The sequence below is a fragment of the Dermacentor silvarum genome, chromosome 10 (genome assembly GCF_013339745.2).
Source record: "Dermacentor silvarum isolate Dsil-2018 chromosome 10, BIME_Dsil_1.4, whole genome shotgun sequence".
Lineage (NCBI taxonomy): Eukaryota > Metazoa > Arthropoda > Arachnida > Ixodida > Ixodidae > Dermacentor > Dermacentor silvarum.
Genome location: NC_051163.1, coordinates 125,633,960 through 125,649,856, shown reverse-complemented (window position 1 = coordinate 125,649,856; position 15,897 = coordinate 125,633,960). Strand labels below are relative to the sequence as shown.

Genomic DNA, 15,897 nt, shown 5'->3' with positions numbered 1-15,897 from the left:
TAAAAGCCCCGTAAGGCATTACATAAGGGGTGGGCGTACATATATGTATTATACATCAGTTTAAGGACAACAGAGCACAAGTTTTAAATACAACACACGTGAAAATTAGGTACATAATTTCATCTAGTACACAGATAGATAGCATATATCCCGTACATTTTTTCATTCTGAAAAATGGTCTGTTAGTTTTTGCATGAATGTAGGTGCACAGGTTATGCGGCAATTTGGTGGGGCAGGTTGTTCCAATCTATTGCTGCTCGAAAACAGACTGAGCCTGAAAAAGTGGTAGTGTCAGTGCGAGGGTGGCCAACTTGGTACGCTTGCGGAATTGAGGAATTATCAGGCATTGCCTGGGATATTATTGGCCTTAGTGAGGTTAGAAGTGGTGAGGCTTATACAGTGCTGATTAACGGCCACGCCATCTGCTACAGAGGTCTTCCAGATAATAGAGAATTCGGGGTAAACCTTCTAGTTCATAAGGACATAGCGGGCAACATTAACGAATTATACAGCACTAATGGGAGGGTAGCAGTCGTCGTAATAATCCTGAATAGGAGGTATAAAATGAAGGTAGTACAAGCCAACACCCCAACCGCCAGTCACTGTACGACTAGAGCACTGGACACAGGGACGACGCTAATAGCATCATCGTGAGTGCAAGAATAACAACAAAGTTAATTGAGCCACAGCTTATAAAGGCACGAGCGAGCGCGCTGTACATACTGCGCATCACTGATGAGCATCCGCGCCGAGTTTATCAGTACGCGTGTCCGATACAACCTCTCTCGTGGAACAAACAAAATAAACACTTAATAACAACAAACATGCACCACCGCTTATGGCACTTGATTAAAGTGTTCGGCATAGCGCAGTCTCTGAGGGGGCCGGATGTTACGTGTCGACCTTCTCGGAGCTGGCGGCGATGCTTGCGCGGGTGCTTTTGATGGTGCGGTAGGACACGGTGAACGGGAGTTGACACTCGTGGGACAATCGTCGTCATCATTGTCACTGCTACACCGTTCCTTCGTCCCGAGTAGATGTCGGCGGTTTCGCCGCAGCATGCGATAATCATGTGATTTTACTAGGTAGGATCGCGGAGCTGCCTCGGCTAGCACCTTCGCTTTTTGTGACCAACCCGCAGCATCCTGAAGCCGGACCATTGAGCCCCTATGTAGTACACCCAAAAGGCTTCCTGCTTTGTTTTGGTGGTGCTTAGTCACATTCGTCCGGGACAACCTGCGAAAGTCAGGAAAGTTAGAACGAAGTCGCCTTCTTTGCAGAAGTTCACCCGGAGAATGCCTGTCTTCTAGGGGTGCTGATCGATAGGCTAGAAGGCCCAGCCAGAAGTCATCCCCCGCCTCTAGGGTCTTTTTTAGGATTCGCTTTAAAATCTGCAATCCCTTTTCCGCCAAGCCGTTCGATTCTGGATAACAGGGGCTCGAGGTGACATGGTTTGAGTCATATCTGTTGGCGAAGCTGGCAAATTCATGGCTCGAAAACTGGGGTCCATTATCCGTACAGACTTCTACTGGTACCCCGTACCTGGCAAACATGGCGCTAAGAGCTGTGACCGTGGTTGCTGCGGTTGTGCCTTCCAGTTTTCCTACCTCGGGGAAATTTGAAAAGGCGTCGTAGGCAACCACGTACGACGTTCCAGCATAAGAAAAGATATCAACTCCTACCCTATACCAGGCACATTTGGGTACTTCTCGCATTAGTAGAGGTTCCTGTGGCTGCCGATACGCGTATTTTCTGCACGTTGCGCAGCTTTCTACTAGCGCCGCGATGTCGCCGTTCAAACCTGGCCAAATTATGAGTGCCCGAGCCCTCTCTTTACACTTCTGCAGCCCATGGTGGCCTGCATGAACTCACGATGATGCTGTTAGCGTCGTCCCTGCCGTTTGCTAACTTCTCTTACTACAGCTGACGCACAGCAACTTGCAAAGTGTTTAGGCTTGTGACACAACCGACATTTCTTTGCAAAGGCTGGGCATTGTTTGGGTTTGTGCCAGCGGTTGCACCTGCGACAGCGACGTTCTTTCGCTTGTTTTCCTCCTTTTGAGGGGGACAGGCGCCTTGAGACCACATCGACACTGTCTTCACCTTTACACCATACTTGGTTTCGCTGTGCTATCGTCTCCGCTGCCCTGCACATTTCCTCTGCTTTTTGCAACGTCATCTACTTGTCCCGCAGCATTTTCTCGCGTAGCCTAGGATTGTGTGTGCCAAATAGGATTTGGTCCCTTATCATCGATTCTTGCAACGTGCCAAAGTTACACTGTGCTGCTTGCTTTTTCAAGCCACGAATGAATTTTTCAAAAGGTTCCCCTTCAGCTTGCTTTCTTGTACGGAACACATATCTCTCTTGCACTTCATTGCTAACTTCAGTGCAACAGTTTTCAAATTTTCTCCCCACGGTGCTCTAGTCGTTCTTGTCCTCGTTCGGCTCGAACTGGAAGTTTTTGAAGGCGTCCAACGCGTCGTCACCAGCAATGCTCAGCAGTAGCGTTGCCTTTGATGCTTCCGTTTTCAGCTGGTTCGCTGCCGCCGTTGCCTGCAGAAATAACTCAAACTTCTGCTTAAATCGCTTCCAGTTTTCCGTAACATTACCCGTCAGCCGTAATGGCTCCGGAGTCTTCAGGCGATTCATGACGTACTAGACGCGGGAACAATTTCCTGCGGCGTCAAAGGGCGACTTCTGACACCATGTACGACTAGACCACCGGACACAGGGACGGCGCTAACAGCATCGTCGAGTAGCGGTTCCTGTGGCTGCCGGTACACGTATTTTCTGCACGTTGCGCAGCTTGCTACTAGCGCCGCGATGTCGCCGTTCAAACCTGGCCAAACTATGAGTGCTCGAGCCCTCTCTTTACACTTCTGCAGCCCAAGGTGGCCAGCATGCACTCACGATGAGGCTGTTAGCGTCGTCCCTATGTCCGGTGTGCTAGTCGTGCAGTCACGATGATGAAGAAATGGAACGGTTGTATGAATAAGTTAAATTAGCGAGGAGAAAGGTGGAAACTCAGTATAGTCTAGTCACGGGAGACTTCATTGCGAAAGTGGTGGGAAAACAGGCTGGTGAGCAAGCACTTGAAAACTACGGCATCGATTCTAGCAAAACTAGGGGCGAGATGAGGGTAGAATTCATGGAAAGGAATAAGCTCCGAACAATGAATACCCTCTTCAGGAAGCGCAGCAACAGATATCATGCTTGAAAAACATGCGTCCTTTATACGCAATGCCTAACGAATTCAAGTGTACGAGATAGCTGGAAGAACGCCAACATTATACTAATCCATAAGAAAGGAGACGTTAAAGAATTGAAGAATAATAGACCCATTAGCTTACTTTCAGTATTGTAAAAATGTTCACCAAGATAATTTGCAACAGAATCAGGGCAACGCTTGACTTCAGTCAACCAAGAGAACAGGCTGGCTTCAGGAAGGGATATTCTATGATGGATCATGTCCGTGTCATCAATAAGGTAATCAAGAAATCTGCGGAGTACAATCAACCTCTCTGTCTTTCGTAGATTATAAGATGCATTTGATTCAGTAGAGATAGCAGCAGTCATAGAGTCATTAAGTAATCAAGGAGTGCAGGAGGCATACGTGAATATCTTGGCAAATATCTACAAAGATTCTACAGCTACCTTGGTTCTCCACAAGAAAAGTAGGAAGGTACCTATCAACAAATTCGTCAGGCATGGAGACACAATCTCTCCAATACTATTCACTGCATGCTTAAAAGTATTCAAGTTCTTGCACTGGAAAGGCTTAAGAGTGAGTATCAACGGTGAATATCTCAGCAACCTTCGGTTTGCAGATGGCATTATGATACTCAGCAACAATGGGGACGAATTTCAACAAATTATCGAGGACCTTAACCAAAAAAGTGTAAGAGTGGGCTTGAAGATTAATATGCAGGAGACAAAGACAATGTTCAATAGTCTGGCAAGGGAACAAGAATTCAGGATCGCCAGTCACTCTCTAGAGTCTGTAAACGAATGCGTTATCTAGGTCAATTACTCACAGGGGAGCCTGATCATGAGAACGAAGTTTACAGAAGAATAAAATTGGGTTTGAGTGCACACGGCAGGCATTGCCAAATACTGACTGGGATCTTACCACTGTCGTTGAAAAGAAAAGTGTAAAATCATTGCATTTTACCACTGCTAACATATGGGGCAGAAACTTGGAAGTTAACGAAGAATCTCGAGAACAAGTTAAGGACCGCACAGAGAGCGATGGAACAAAAAATGTTAGCCCTAACGTTGAGAGACAGGAAAAGAGTGGCGCGGATCAGAGAGCAAACGAGGATAGCCGATATTCTAGTGGAAATTAAGAGGAAAAAATGGAGCTGGGCAGGCCATGTAATGCGTAGGATGGATAACCGGTGAACCATTAGGGTTACAGAATGGATACCAAGAGAAGGGAAGCGCAGTCGAGGACGGCAGAAAGTCAGGTGGGATGATGAGGTTAGGAAATTCGCAGGCGCAAGTTGGAATACGGTTGCGCAAGACAGGTGTAATTGGAGATCATAGGGAGAGGCCTTCGTCCTGCAGTGGACATAAATATAGGCTCATGATGATGACGAACCCTCGCGTCCACGAGTCAAGTCCCCATACGTGTACGTTTTTCTGGTGTATAGATTGATGCACGAAGGACAGTGCGGATAACTAGCATCGCACACTGTGCCATTGTCGCATAATGGTAAGGGGTATCAAAGTCTATAAGTGATCACCACTGCTCTGCTTTGCAGTCGACGAATTCATAGCTTATTTACCTTGTTTGTGAATAAAACAAAGCGCAGGCGTGTGCTAAATGACTTTTTACTACACGCTTAGAGGTGCTTACTCAAGCTGACAGTGCAGCGACACTACGGAATAACTTCATAAATGGACATATTACAATAGGCAGCAAATAAATCACTTGCAAAATGTACTCATTCTATGTCCTGCTCCATTTTATGGGGCACTCAGGTCTCATGCTGAGTCAGGACATTGGTGGCGCTGAGTACATGGCGGACAGCCTCTTGCCTTACGCCGACAACTGTAGTCTCCCGGAACAGAACGCCTTTTGTTCGAGAGCAGGTAAGTAGGCTTTCTACTGCATTGTTATGGTTCAGTGTGACTAGTAGGCTTTGTCAAAAACCCTCCAGTAGCTTTTAACGAGCCAAGTAGGAAAAGACTTTCACGTTTGCTCCGCAAAATGCGCTAGTGCCATGCAATGGCCGATGGTGAGGAATCAAGCATTGTCAATACGGTTACTTAGGAATAAAACGCTGTGGGCGAGGAAAAACCATACAGAGTTTGCTGTATGGTGTCCTCAAATTATATTTAAGGGGGGACGTGGCTTTGAAAATCAACTTCCTGATTTCTTCATGGATTTTGATGAAAATTGGCACAAATTTTTAGAATGTCTCCCCGATACTTCCATAAAAGTTTCAGAGTGATACCTTGAGAACATTTTATTCAGCAGAATTTTTCTCTCTTGAACTTTCTGGAGGGCCTGGGGAGCTTAAAAAACATGATGGAAGGCTCGTTGAGTATTGACTGCATAGCTCAATGTGTGCTGAAGGTCGTGACAGTCTTACTTTTTTTTTCGCTACACAAATTTTTTAGATAGTCATTTTTCAAGTTACCTTCGCACCAAGCACACTTTCGGGGTGAACGAATAGCCACGCCATAAATTTATAAAACGTCAAGATAGAAATGCGAGACTGTCTCGACCTGCACTGTAGTCCAAGGAACGTGACCAAAAAAACAGAATCAAAATAGGCTAAACGGTAACGAAGAAATCAGCTCCAGAAACTGAGCAGAAAGGCGAAAAAACTGTTTTGAGAAAACGGCTCTCAAAGTTGCACCTTCTCTTCAGTTCTCTAAAACGCACCAAAGTTGTAATCTTTGATGTGTTTTGTAACGTGGGGCTTCTTGGACATGTGGCCTCTGGTCTGCTGAGCCTTCGTTCTGCCTTTTTCATGTTTTTATGGCTTTCTTTACTGCTGCTCTACGAAGAGCATGGTGCCTGGGTTTCCAACCAAGTGAGGTGCAGAACTATGTGGGCATAATTATTTATACAGTAGTTATAGCGTTGTATCTGCAGACTGCCTCATTGATAGCAGCCTCTAGTGCAGTCAGTGAGGCATTGTTTTCTTTTGGTAGAATCGACCATGTTACTCAATGAAGGTTCTCAGCAGCCTTCTGAATCATCTTCCATTGACAATGGCTATGGAGGTTAGGAGAGCCACTGATAGGCAGCAACGCAGCTGCTAGGTGCTTTCCAGCCTGTACTTTTGTATCATGCCTCACTTCTGCAGCCAGGTGTCTGTGCCAGCCCAAGTGGCCTAGTGAACAGAGCTCATGATGAGGTTCTCTTTATGAAGGGGTGGTATGATAGGTATTGTTACGAGATATCGTGGCATTACGATAACAGAGTCGGCGCGCGATGTGCTAAGTCGCGGGTCCGAGGTGCCGATGTGCGAAATGCCTGATCGCGGGTCCGCGGAATAGACGCTCGACGAGCTTAGTCGCGCAGTCCGAGGTGCCGATGCGCGAAATGCCTGGTCGCGGGTCCAAACGCTCGGTAAGCTCAATCGCGCAGTCCGAGGTGCCGACGCGCGAAATGCCTACCCGCGGGTCCGAGGACGCTCGAGGTGTCGACACTCCATGAGCGATGTGCCGACACGCGAAACGCCTAGCCGCCGGCTCGAGGAGTCGATCCTCGATTAGCTGAGTAGCACAGTCCGAGGTGCCGACGCACGAAATGCCTAGCCGCGGGCTCGGAGTCGACGCTCGCGGTGCCGACGCGCGAAGTGCGTAGCCGCGGGTCCGAGGAGTCGACGCTCGATTTGCTTAGTCGCGCAGTCGGAGGCGCCAACGCACGAAATGCTTGGGCAAGGATCCGAGAAGTCCGCGCGCGATGTGCTTCATCGCCGAGTCGGAGACGCCTACGCGCGAGAGGCTTAGCCGCGTGTCCGAGCATTCCGTGCCAGAAGCTCGGTCGCGAAGTCCGCGTCGCCGATGCTCGGAATGCTTAGCCGCGGGTCTGAGACATCCACAAAAAGCGGGATCGGCCACGCTACTGCGATGTCCGCGTAGCGCCCGCTTTAACACTCGTCGAGATTACGGAAACTGTCCGGAGCTCGCGAGGAGACCGCAACAAGCGGAGCAGACGACGCCATCACGGAGCGAGCACCGGACCAATGGCGAACCGCGCTGGAGTCACGTGGCGGGCGCGGCCAATCGGTGGCTCTGGCACGACCTTCAATCATTTGCTTTTTGAGTGCTTGTTTCTGTATGGAGGAGACAGCTGAAGCGGCAGATTTGAAGAAAGAGGAATGCGCTTTCCAACGAGACCAAGATGGCGGCGCTCGGCTGCGCCGTTCCGGAGATATCGTGGCTTGAAAAACGCCGTTCTTTCGTGATTTCCGCGCAATTTTTCGGCACCTTGGCTGATACAACATTTTTTTTTTAGAGCACTTCTACTTGGTTTTCAGTGATGATATTTCGGAATCAGATAGAATAAGAGTTACAGAAACTGAAAATGTGATTTTCAGAAAATCGATTTTTTAGCCATTTTTCGCGATGCGAAAGCCGCGTCCCCCCTTAAGCAAGGCCCGCTCAATCAGGTGGGAGGGGGACCATGCGCCGCTGGCCTACGGTCTTGCGTGTTGCGTGTTGCGTGTCGTCGTCTTTTGTGGTCGTATCACTGTGGCACGTAGTAGCACGCTACAACTGTATAATCGGCGAACTAGTGACCAGAAAACGAGGAACACTCAAACAATATAACGGTGCTGACAGATCGATTGACTATGAACGTTTGCTTCGACTGCGTCCCAAGTTCTATATACAAAGCTCTTAAAATAAATAATAACATCGCGCGAGCGTAAAAAGTGATGTTTAGAGTCCAGTTCAGAAGCCACCAGTATTCTCTTTTATATTACACTCAATTATACAAATAAATTAATCATCTAAATAGATAACTACTGTGCTAATGACACGATGTCAATTACGAAACTGGAAACAGCTACAAGAAAACATTTACCATTAAGGTTCTCAGTAAGATTCAATAAGCGTCCTTGTGTTTTCCACAGAGGAAAAAAAAAAGACGCAAAATATGACAAATACCAACTGACAAATCCCTTGCCTTGATGTAGACACCTTCGCCTCGCGTAGGTCTGTGTAAAAAGCTCCTCTTGGGCTACCACGCCTCATACCCCATATCTTGCGCCACGTCACGGACGTTAGATATTGTCACGACTAAAGAAGACGATGAAGGGAGGGGCACGAGCGCAAGCATCTCTCTCTTCGAAGAAAATAAAGTTGGCGCGGACAATTATTGTTGGGCCTTCAATATAGAGCCTGTGTTTGTTGCCGCACCACCGTCGTTCTGTGTGCCATTCTTCGCATCTTGCGACACCTTTTCTGTACCTGGTTTTTTTTCGCTTCGCGTTCTCGCGCTGCCACCCGGTATGGGTTTTGCCGTACGGGTCTGGCTGTTTCCTCTGTAAAAATTCGATGTTTGGTCAGTGGCGTTTGGCCAACTTTGGACGTCGAAGAGAAACAGTTCCGAAACTCATCAATAAGCTCGAGGAGTCTTTCATTCTGTTTACATATTAAACGGGCCGACATCAATGGATAGAGGCATGTTCGGCAGACCGGGGGAATCGTCTTGTTCAACAGTCATGCAGTCAATAACATCATTCAGCTCTTCCACGTACGCGACTGCCATACCTCTTGTAAGATGCCGGCGTTCAGCACTAAAGTTTGTTAGTAGCACGTCCGTCTGCCCGCGAGAAATGTCAACTACACCTCTTGCAACTGATACGCCATGACTAAACAGCAGACCACTAATTTGTTCGGCGATCATGTTGGAGCAGCTCGGCGAGTCGCATGTTACAGGCACAAGAGCGCTTGAAGGCGGAGGGATGGTCACATCGTCATCGAAGATACGTAAATGCTCACGTCGCTGATCGTCACAGGGTACGGTCAAATTTGCATTCATCCAAAACGTGACTGACCTGTCCGGAATGTTTATAATAGCGCCGTATTCGTGCAGGGAATGCATTCCCAGTATCACGCCTCTGCAGCACTCCAGCAATATACCGAAAGTTGCAACAAACGTCGAGCTACCAATATAAATTCTGGCAGTGCATTTGCCTGTAGGGGTCATCAATGGACCTCTCGCCGTTCTTATGTGGGGACCAGTCCATGATGTCTTCCCTTTATTAAGGCTATCGGAGAGTTTCTGGCTAATTATTGAGAAATCGGCTCCAGTATCTACTAACGCGGTTACTGGGTGTCCGTCTATGAAAACACCTAGGTTGGCACTTACGACGCCCCTTGGGGTCGGCAGAGGCATATTGTCCGATTGCACAGATATTGTTGGGGGTGTTGAAGCATTTCGACGGTCGGCAACCTCCCCCCCCCCCCCCCCCCCCCCAAAGGTCGATTCGGTTAGTTTCACCGAGGAGGGCTAGGGGACCTGCCACCCCTGACCACATCGGCGTAACTGCGACCTTGCGGCGAAGAGCTCGGTGCAGGTGACGGAGAGCGGGTTCGACGAGTGATTGGATGTCCTTGTGGAGCAACATCGTCACTGTAGCGCCTGTTTTCGAAGCGAACTCGCGGAAAGGTGGGTGGAAACTCTGGTATCCGGGGTCACGATACGGGCAAAAACAGTAAACGTGGCCGGCTTCTCCTCAATGAAAGCACAAAGGACGGCGGTCGACGGTGCGCCACATGTCCGTCCTGCGAACAAATGGTAGACTTGTGGGCGTCCTCTGCGGCCAAGCTGCAGTTACCTGCGGAGGGAAGTAGGCTGATGTTTCCACAGATACACTAGGTTGCGTGGTCAGTGGCTGCGCGTTGTACGGCGGGGATGGCGGCTCGTTGAAAGGATGAGCCATTGGTGATGAGTTGTAGGCTGCTGCTGGAGGAGGACGACGAACAGCCGACGCGTAGCTCAGAGACCGTTGGTCCGGTAGGGATTCGGGCAACGAGAATGCCTGCCTGATTTCTTGTCGCACAACCTCTGCTACAGAAGCCCCAACTGACTCCTGCGGGGTCACAAGGAGGTTGCGAATCTCTTCACGAACAACCTCCCGGATGAGCTCACGAAGCTCATTGCCGGCAGCAAGAGCAGAAACGTTGCCCGAGGCGTTGCTTGGGCGATCGAAGGGTTGGCAACGTTGTTGCAGTGCATGTTCGATGGACGTAGCTTCCGAGATGAATTCCGCAACGCTTGTCGGCGGGTTGCGAAGAGAGAGAGAGAGAGAGACAAAACTTTATTTTGATGAGGCACGGAGAAGCGTCGATCTCCGTGGTGGGTGGAGCCTTCAGTCCAGGGCCCCAGCGGCGGTGGCAGCACTTTCGGCTCTGGCGATAAGCTTTCGCTGATCCTCCAGTGCCGAGCTGGTCAGCACCATCTCCCACTGCTCGTGCGTTGCGTTTCGTTTTGGAGAGTTATTGGGGATATTTTGGCATGCCCATGTGGTGTGGTAGAGGGTAGCTCGCTCTGTACAAAAAGGACAAAGGGGCTGATAAAGGGTGGGGTACATCGCGTGAAGGAGCGTGAGGTGAGGATAGGTGTTGGTCTGGAGTTGCCTCCAGGTCGTGGCTTCAGCTCTGGTGAGGGATGGGTGGGGTGGCGGCATCGTTCTTCTCGAAAGGCGGTAGTGCTGCAGTATATCGTAGTAAGTTTGTAGTGTGTCTGGACTTGGGTCTTCTGGCGTCTCTTGCAGTGCCCGGTTGCAGTGACCTCGGGCTATCGTGTGTGCACGATGGTTTCCGCTGACGCCTTCATGTCCCGGTGTCCAAATTATCGTGGTGCGGGGTATTTCGTTGAGGCGATGTAGAATATCGCATGCGATTTTTTGTAGATGGCCGTTCGCGTAGGCTCGACATGCTGATTGACAGTCTGTAAGAATATATAGTTCTTCGTTTTGTCTGGATGCCGAGATTGCGAGGGCAATAGCGGCCTCTTCGGCTGCGGCGACGTTCTGCGTACGAACGGAGGCGGATACCAGTTCTTGCTGTCTGTGTCCAGCCACGCTGATTACCATGCCCTCTCCATTCGGGTACATGGCCGCATCTGTCCAGCGAGCAGTGGAGAGAGTGCCGTATCTCCTTTCTATTGTTATCGCTCGTGCTTTTCTCCTGCCCAAGTGATATTCCGGGTGCATGTTACGCGGAACAGGCGCCACCATTATTTGCTCGTGTAGGGACTTGCGGAGTACTTCTTGATTGTTGGTTGTCGCCACGGGGTATTGCAACCTTCGAAGTGTTGCTCTGCCTGTTCTAGTGAGGTTGAGGCGCGTGATTTGCGCATGTCGGTGTGCTTCAATTAGTTCTTCTAAGGTGTTGTGGATGCCTAGGGATAGAAGTTTCGTTGTCCCGGTGCCTGGAGGAAGGCCGAGGGCTTGTTTGTACGCTTTCCACAGTAACACATTTATTTGGGCTTTTTCTGTTGATGTTAAGTTCAAATAAGGTGTCGCGTACGTGACTCTACTGACGATAAGGGCCTGAGTCAAGCGTAATAAGTCTTCTTCCTTCATGCCATGTCTGCGACTGGCAACTCTATTAATCATGCGAGCTACGCTGTAGGCAGTTTGTTTCAGTGCGTTTACAGTGTGGTTATTGCGACCACTATTTTGCATGGAGACACCTAATATGCGGAGTGTTTGGACTCTGGGTATAGGTTTTTGGTTTAGGTGTATTTCTATGGCCTCTCTCTCTGTGCTTTTTCTCCTTGATTTCTTTTTGAGAACGAGGAGCTCGGATTTTTCTGGGGAGCATTCCAGGTTGCACTCTTTGGCGTATTCGGTGACAGCGTCTGCCGCCGCTTGCAGGGCGTCCTGCTGTTCTCCATCCGAGCCTCGAGTTGTCCAAATGGTAATGTCATCCGCATATATTGCGTGACGAAGGTGCGGAATCTTCTCTAGATGCTCTGGGAGGTTTTTCATGGCGACGTTGAAGAAGACCGGCGAAAAGTTGTTCCTTGACGCCTCGCATCAGATGGCGGATTTTCTTAGCTTCCGGCATCTCTGGGTCAGCGCGGCGGAACAGGCGGGTCGTGTCCTCCGCAAACATGGCGACGCTCTCATTCGGTTTCTGGATGCGCGACTCGATTAGTTGGTGGGCAGAACCGCGACGACTATTGTTTGCGAAGGTGGTGGAAAGCTGCTGTCGAAACTCATTCCAGGAAGTCAGTATGGCTTCCCGGTTCTCGTACCACGTACGAGCGCTGTCCGCCAGAGCGAAGTGGACGCGTGAGAGTTTTTTTTTTTTTTTCTGCAGTCCACTGATTCGCCTTGGCGACTCGCTCGTATAGCGCGAGCCAATCTTCGACGTCCTCGTAAACATCACCATGGAATGTCTCGGGAGTCTGAGGATGCTGCAATGTCACGGTCCTCCGGTTTCCATCTCGTTAGGTAGAGGTCCGGTTGCTGGGGAGTTCTCCAATAAGATTACCTCCGGGCTGAGGCCCCACGGGAGTTCTCCAATAAGATTACCTCCGGGCTGAGGCCCCACTGTCAGCGACTGTAGTGGTGGACAAGAGTGTCCACTGTAGGAACTGATTGCGGGTTTGAACAGGGCGTTGCACTCCGCACAGAAGTTCCGGGCATCAGGGAGTACCCAGCACCTCCACCAGTGTCGCAAGATGCGAAGAACGGCAGACAGAATGACGGTGGTGTGACAACAAACACAGGCTCCATATTGAAGGCCCAACAATAATTGTCCGCCCCAACTTAATCTTCTTCGGAGAGAGAGATACTTGTGCTCGTGTCCCTCCCTTCATTGTCTTCTTTAGTCGTCACAATATATTGTTACGCGAAGGACGAGTCAGTAAGACTACCAGCTATTTACAGGTTGTATTTACAACAGTGGTTGCAGCGCTCAGCAGTTAGATTCACACCGCGAGCCCAGTTCCTTCTTCCTCTTCTTTTCTCGAGTGATGGCGCCCGCGCGCCTCGTTCAAACAACCAAATATCACACACGTGTAGCATAATCCCCCGGCGGCAGAAGCGACGTCCCGGAGCGTCTAAATGTCATCACTGGGAGGGTGATACTGCTTCAGTCGTGTAACGTGCAAGATATCACTGGACTGGGAAGCAGATGGGGCGTCAGGGCCATCTCGTAGGTCACGGGAGTCACGGCACGTAGCACTCGGTAGGGGCCAGTGTAACGAGACAGCAGTTTTTCTTACAGGCCTACCTGACGCGACGGAGACCACAGAAGCACCAAAGAACCAGGTAGGAAGTGCACGTCGCGGTGTCGCTGGTCGTACAAACGCCGTTGGCTCTCTTGGGAGTGCAGAAAGCGATCACGGGCAATTTCCCTTGCGTGAGCAGCGCGGGCGACGGCGTCAAGTGCATATTCACTGGTGGGTGCTGCGTGAACAGGGAGGCTTGTGTCGAGGGGCAGTGCTGGTTCTCGGCCGAACAGAAGGAAAAATGGCGAATAACCGGCTGTGTCGTGGCGCGAGGAATTATACGCAAAGGTAACAAACGGTAGAGCGAGGTCCCAGTCAGTGGGGTCGGAAGACACATACTTCGCGAGCATGTCTGTGAGAGTGCGATTAAGACGCTCCGTGAGGCCATTCGTTTGCGGATGGTATGACGTGGATAGCTTGTGCCTCGTGGCACAGGACTGCAGGATGTCCGCGATAACTTTTGACAGGAATGTCCGGCCACGGTCTGTGCGAAGTTGTCGTGGAGCTCCATGTAATAAAATCACGTCGCGTAGAAGAAAATCGGCAACATCTGTGGCGCAGCTTGTAGGGAGCGCTCGGGTGATGGCGTAGCGCGCGGCGTAATCTGTGGCCACAGCCATCCACCTGTTCCCAGAGGTAGAAAGAGGAAAAGGACCAAGTAAATCTAAACCAACCCGAAAGAAGGGTTCCGCGGCAATGTCAATTGGTTGAAGGTACCCAGCAGGGAGCGTCGACGGTGTCTTGCGTCGCTGGCATTTCTCACACGCAGCTACATCTTCGAACGGAGCGATCAAGCCCTGGCCAAATGAAGCGTCGGCGGATCCGGTCGTAGGTACGTGACACACCGAGGTGACCGGCAGTGGGGCGGTCGTGAAGTTCGTGGAGAACAGCCGAGCGAAGGTGTTTAGGGATCACAAGGAGTAATGCTGGGCCGTCGGGGTGAACGTTGTGGCATTAGAGTACGCCATCTTGAAGTGTGAATAAGCGAAGGGAGCTGTCGGCAAGTGACGATTCCAGGCGGTCAATGATGATACGCAAGGACGGGTCACGGCGCTGCTCGTCGGCGACATGGACCAGTGGAAAAACGGAGAGAACGCAGGCGTCGGTGTCAGTATCAGACGTAGAGGTCGAGTCTTGGACTGGGTAGCGAGAGAGGCAATCTGCGTCCTGGTGTTGGCGTCCCGACTTGTACGTCACTGTGTAGGGATATTCTTGTAGTCGGAGAGCCCAACGACCGAGCCTACCAGTAGGATCCTTGAGCTACGAAAGCCAACACAGCGCATGATGGTCTGTGATTGCTGAGGACTTGCCAGACAAAAATGGGCGGAACTTTGAAACAGCCCAGACGAGAGCAAGACATTCGCGCTCGGTCATCGAATAGTTGCGCTCTGCAGTTGTCAGGAGCCAGCTAGCGTAGGCTATAACGCGGTCGTGTCCGTGTTGCCGTTGCGCTAAGACTGCGCCGATCCCATAACCACTGGCATCGGTTCGGACCTCTGTAGGTGCGGAGGGGTCACAGTGGGCCAAGATAGGTGGATTTGTCAGAATCGTGATAAGGCGTGAAAATGCGGCAGCCTGAGGGGAACCCCACGTGAAAGGCACGTCTTTCTTCAGAAGTTCAGTGAGTGGTCGAGCGATTGCTGCGAAACCTTTCACAAACCGTCTGAAATAAGAGCAGAGCCCCACAAAACTCCGGACGTCTTTGGCAGACTGAGGTACAGGAAAAGCTGTTACTGCTCGAACCTTCTCCGGGTCGGGTTGTACTCCGGAAGCATCGACGAGATGGCCGAGCACTGTAATCTGTCGGCGCCCGAAGTGGCACTTCGATGAGTTTAATTGGAGCCGAGCCTTGCGGAAGACGTCAAGGATAGCTGCGACGCGCTCAAGGTGCGTCTCAAACGTAGGAGAAAACACAAGGACGTCGTCGAGGTAACAAAGGCAAGTTGACCATTTGAAACCTTGAAGCAGAGTGTCCATCATCCGTTCGAACGTGGCGGGGGCATTGCATAAACCAAACGGCATAACCTTAAATTGGTAGAAGCCATCTGGAGTGACGAAAGCGGTCTTTTCTTGGTCTCGCTCATCGACGGAAATCTGCCAATAACCAGATCGAAGGTCAATGTACGAAAAGTATTTGGTACTGTGAAGATAATCAAGAGCGTCGTCGATTCGTGGTAACGGGTAAACGTCCTTTTTAGTGATTCGGTTTAGGTGGCGGTAATCAACACAGAAACGCCACGTGCCATCTTTCTTTTTGATGAGCACGACCGGCGACGCCCAAGGGCTCGTCGAGGGCTCAACAATGCCTTTGGGGAGCATCTTGTTGACTTCCTGCTGAATAACTTGCCGCTCTGCCGTGGACACGCGATACGGTCGGCGATGAATGGGAACACCATCACCAGTGTTTATCCGATGCTTAAGAAGGGACGTCTGACCAAGTGGGCGATTGTCAGTGTCGAATATGTCGCGATAGGAAAGCAAAAGGCGATATAGGGCGGCTGCTTGGCCAGGGTCGAGGTCCGGAGCGACCATGGGACGTAATGGGCCGTCGAGGTTCAAGGCATCCTGCGGGTAATCAGGAGGATCTGGAGACGCGTCGGCTGCAAAAGCAGTGACGTGGTCGTCTGTCACTGACCGGAGCGTGGCCACCGCTATGCCTTCAGGTAACACTTGCTTCGTC

At 50.5% G+C, this 15,897-nt stretch overlaps 1 protein-coding gene across 5 annotated transcripts in view; it reads left to right on the top strand.

Moving 5' to 3' along the window:
* The window catches only part of LOC119431833 (peroxidase-like), a 219,545-nt gene that overhangs the window by 151,248 nt on the left and 52,400 nt on the right, over positions 1 to 15,897 (top strand). For all 5 annotated transcript variants that reach the window (XM_049657755.1, XM_049657757.1, XM_049657754.1 and 2 more), the window contains one exon: positions 4,985 to 5,095. In XM_049657755.1, the coding sequence (XP_049513712.1) occupies positions 4,985 to 5,095 (111 nt within the window). The remainder of the gene's footprint in view (positions 1 to 4,984; positions 5,096 to 15,897) is intronic.